The 5,000-nt window shown below is 36.0% G+C and overlaps 1 protein-coding gene across 1 annotated transcript in view; it reads left to right on the top strand.

Moving 5' to 3' along the window:
• The first annotated feature begins 1,066 nt into the window (after positions 1-1,066).
• LOC143033573 (dynein axonemal heavy chain 5-like) overlaps positions 1,067-5,000 on the top strand; it is a 197,059-nt gene continuing 193,125 nt past the window's right edge. The window contains 2 exon segments of the mRNA XM_076199064.1: positions 1,067-1,087; positions 1,957-2,095. Of these exon segments, the coding sequence (XP_076055179.1) occupies positions 1,067-1,087; positions 1,957-2,095 (160 nt within the window).

The raw sequence follows: 5,000 nt of genomic DNA, 5'->3' as shown, positions 1-5,000 counted from the left end.
AATAGACATTTAGGAATGGATGCGAAGAAGAGACTGTATGAAGGAGTGATTGTGCCAACAGCACTGTATGGGGCAGAAACGTGGAACATAAGAGAAGAAGAGAGAAGGAGTTTGAATGTGTTTGAGATGAGGTGTCTGAGAAGTATGGTGGGGGTTACTAGGCTGGATAGAGTGAGAAATGAGGAGGTGAGGAGGAGAACAGGGGTGAAAAAGGAGCTGGGAGATAGGGTTGATGAAAGAATATTAGAATGCTTTGGACACATGGAAAGAATGAGTGAAGAAAGACTAATAAAAGGTGTGGAGGGAGTGAACAGGAGGGGACGTCCTAGGATGAGGTGGATGGATGGGGTGATGGGGGCTTTGGGTAAGAGGGGAATGTCTGTTGAGGAAGGAAGGGAGAGGACGGAAGACAGAGGTGAGTGGAGAATGGTTGTATATGGATGATGTTGTGATTGCATGAGGAGGAATGGTCGGGGGTGGGGGTGAGGTAGTATGTGTGAGCAAATTTTGACGCAGCCCGAAGGAATTTCTCCCCGTCCCCTCCTTATATGCAAGGGGGGACGGAGAGGGGGGGTCGCCGATTAAATGAAGCGGCCTTGCTGTGGATGTGCTGTGTCTTGCGACACTGCTTCTGACCCAGGGCGGTGGGCAAGGTGCAGGGATGACCCGTCATCCAGGAGGTGCTCAGATGAGAGGGAGTGTGGGAGGGGTGTGGAGTGTATTTAGGGATGAAATGGGTGGGAGTGTTTTTATGCCTTTCCCTTTTTGGCTACCTCCCTTGTAAAGGGGGAAAAAGCCTTGGTATATGTATGTATGTATATATATATATATATATATATATATATATATATATAAATATGATATATATATATATATTTATATATATATTTATGTATGTATGTATGTATGTATGTATGTATGTATGTATGAATGAATGTATGTATGTATGTATGTATGTATGTATGTATTTGTATGTATGTATGTATGTATGTATGTATGTATGTATGTACGAGTATGTATGCTTGTATGTATGTATGTATGCTTGTAAGTATGTACACAAGTATGTATGGACGACCACAGGAGCATAGTGAGATGTTATTTGTGTTAAAGAACCCATCTTACACATCTGATATTAGATAGTAATAATTTTGGTTATCTCTTTCATCTGTCGAATTAGTTCTTTATGATGTCAGTGGTCTTGCTATTCATATTGCTGCTCGTTTATTTTAAATAACAAGTAAATACTTTTCATAGAAAAATTGTGGATGCAATCTTTTTTCTAAATTCCCTCTTCATCTCCTCTTTCTCTTACCCCATAGCATAAAGTTTTCAAGCCATTTCCTTCTAAGTGTTCTTTCACCTGTTCCACTAATATTAACTGTGTTTTGCTCGTGTTTGCCTTACTTTATAGGTCAACCCAGTTTCCAAGTCATTTTCTTATCTTCCCGATAGGGTGTTTACTTTCTACTCCATTTCTATTCCCTTTGTATTTTCAATTGGTGTCATCTATTATCTTTCCATCTGCTTTCATAATATTGACTGATTATCAGATATTGTACCGGTTAGTCTCCAAGCAGAAGAGTTAATTTGATTAAGTTATTGTTACGACAAACTTGTTCTAATTAAATGTTATTTACTTCAGGTTAGGGATGACGTAAAAATCTTAATTATATTATTCATTTTTTCTTTACTTCAGCTTCTGTTTCTTTCTACATATTTTTTTCCACCCTTTCCACTCCATATTTCTTTCCACCTTTTAACTCTGTAATTCTTTCACTGTATTGACCATCGCACATTTTCCTTTAGCTGTCATTAGGCAATTTTTATTAACTGAGGAAAACACATTTACTAAATCAATAACGATAAGCTCATAAGTTAAGATATTTCTATCGCTACGTAATCAATTTCAAAATAATTAAGATTATCATATTCAAACCAATTATATCTACTTCACAGGTCCACTACGACTTCGGACTTCGAAACATCCTTTCAGTTCTGAGAACGCTGGGAGCAGCCAAGAGAGCTAACCCTAAGGATTCTGAGTCAACAATCGTCATGCGAGTCCTTCGGGACATGAATCTCTCTAAGCTCGTTGGTAAGTCACTCCACATTGATCCATTGATTATTTACGTAATCCACTGATGCAATGAGAATCATATAAGCCCCTAATGTTGATCAATAAATAAAGTATTCATGCACTGTATATTTTGAATGTACCTTATTCTATTTATTGATTTCTTCAAGATGTCTCTGGTTCCCATTTCTTCCTTTTCCTCTTCAAAAATTATAAAAAAAATCTATGTATGTCGTATGCTACTTTTACACACATTACCTCAATAGACTTGAAATATCTCGGGTTTGCCAAGAGCATCTAACTCATCCTCTAAAATAACGAGCATTCACTTGAATAACATCATACGGCGTTAATCAGAGCAAAAAAGAATCGAAATCGTCAGCAAATTATTGAAGAAATGAGCCGACATAATTCCCATTCTCTCACTGAGTTGGTACCTCCTCAGCTGATCTGTTTTCTTACGTTACATTAGCCAAAAAAAAAAAAAAAAATCTAAAAGACATGATATCAGTTTCATATGTGTATGTCTGAGTACATAGCTATTAAGATACCAAAGATCTGAATTGACTTCTAATACCAAAGTAAGACGAAATAATTTTCAATTCCACCACACGTTTCAAGAAGATATATATATCTAGGTAAGCCCAATTATTTAGATATAGATTATAATTTTTTCCAACTAATTCTATAGGCAACTCCTAATTGGTGGACCACTTTGTTCCTTTCAAACAAACTTTTGCTGTGTGAATAGTTTGGACTTTCTATCTTTTGGAAAGTAAAACAGTACAAAACTGTGTTTGAATAAACCAAACTGCAGGAAATATCAATAAACTTGCTGTTTTTTAACTTTAGCTCAGCGGGACATCAAACATACTGTGCACTGTTTGCCGGTACAGATTTCTCAAAGGCTTCACCGTGTACCATAGCTTGCCTGACCTCAATTTTCATCCAGCTAGATGCCAGCCATATTTGACGATTATGGATACTGTGTGCAGCCTTTTTCATGCAACTTTTGTAAAATGGCAAGACATATATTAACTGAATAATATGAGCTCACATTTTCCGTATAAAAACAGTCTTCAAGTTTTTGAATGTCGACAAAGTTGTTTATCTAAACGCATAGATTTGATATATCTCTGATCTAAGTGGAACTTTACTCCCGCTGTTTGGACGCTCTTTATTTGTTGTCACCTTCCTTATAAGGATGACGATGTGCAGTAGTTGACACATTAGCTCATCGGAAAGCCTAATTTCCTTTTTCATGTGCAGCTAATTCACTTTCGTCTGTTATTGTTTTCTATAAGTTAATCCCGGTCTATGTTACAAATAAAAAAAAACAGACAATAGGAAAATGATAAGATTGGTGACCGAACGTTTTCATCTATTTAAGTCATCTTCAGAGGTAAAATACATACAAAGAACAAGGACAATATATACATACAGAAAAGAGAATAAAAGTAACATGGAAAGGTTCATTATGACATGCTCAGCACAGATGTTTGGGTTACAAGTCTACCATCGACAACATTTTTAACAATGAAATTACCCAATTTCAATAATCCCATACTCATATTCATGTTGTTCTCAAAGATATTTTTGATATGACATGATTCAATAATATTGGTCTCCATAATGTTTTTACTTAAGGCAATTTTTTAGACCTATTCCAATCAATGCAATGATTAAATTCCGTCATATGCACAAGCAAACCACTTAATATTTACCCTCTTCTGATGCTATATTTATGCTGGCTTATCCTCAAACTTAAATCTTTACCAGTTTGGCCAATATATTTCAAATCACAATATTTACAAGGGTGTGTTTATAGCATCCCTTTTAAAGATTGTAATTTGGAATATATTGCCTAACTGGTAAAAAATTAAACTTGAGAATTAGCCAGCATAAATATAGCATTAGAACGGGGCAAATATCAGGTGGGTTTTTTGTGCATATGAGGGACTTTAATCATTGCATTGATTGGAATAGTTCTGAAAGTTTTGTCTTAAGGAAAAACCAAATGGAGAGGAATATTATTGAGCCATGTTATATCAAAAGCACTTTTGAGAACAACATGAATATATATATATATATATATATATATATATATATATATATATATGTATATATTTCACAAGACGAAAATGTAGTAGCACATTTAGTCAAATGTTTTAATTACCCACTGTCGGAGAAACAAAGCAAAAGAAACAGACGAACTGTATATTTCGACCACTACTGTGGTCCTCTTCAGCAGATAGATACAAGATGATATGTACAAGAATATATACAGGGAGAGAGGTACAAAGTAGGAACAAGGGGTGGTGTCTCAAGTCACATGTCCAAGGTGGGGCGGATACGGTAATGGTAATAATTTATTCACAACTTATGCTGTTAATAAATTATTACAATTACCGAATCCGCCCCACCTCGGACATGTGACTTGAGCCACCTCCCCTTGTTCCTACTTTGTACCTCTCTCCCTGTATATATTCTTGTACATCTCACCTTGTATCTATCTGCTGAAGAGGACCACAGTAGTGGTCGAAATATACAGTTCGTCTGTTTCTTTTACTTTGTTTCTCCGACAGTGGGTAATTAAAACATATATATATATATATATATATATATATATATATATATATATATATATACATATATGTATATACATATATATATATATATATATATATATGTGTGTGTGTGTGTGTGTGTGTGTGTGTGTGTGTGTGTGTGTGTGTGTGTGTGTGTGTGTGTGTGTGTGTGTGTGTGTGTGTGTGTGTGTGTGTGTGTGTGTGTGTGTGTGTGTGTGTGTGTGTGTGTGTGTGTGTGTGTGTGTGTGTGTGTGTGTGTGTGTGTGTGTGTGTGTGTGTGTGTGTGTGTGTGTGTGTGTGTGTGTGTGTGTGTGTGTGTGTGTGTGTGGAAGTTTACC

The sequence above is a fragment of the Oratosquilla oratoria genome, chromosome 16, assembly GCF_046742065.1.
Source record: "Oratosquilla oratoria isolate Oo_2021 chromosome 16, ASM4674206v1, whole genome shotgun sequence".
NCBI lineage: Eukaryota > Metazoa > Arthropoda > Malacostraca > Stomatopoda > Squillidae > Oratosquilla > Oratosquilla oratoria.
Note: the sequence above shows the minus strand (reverse complement) of the source record. Positions and strands in the feature narration are given on the sequence as shown.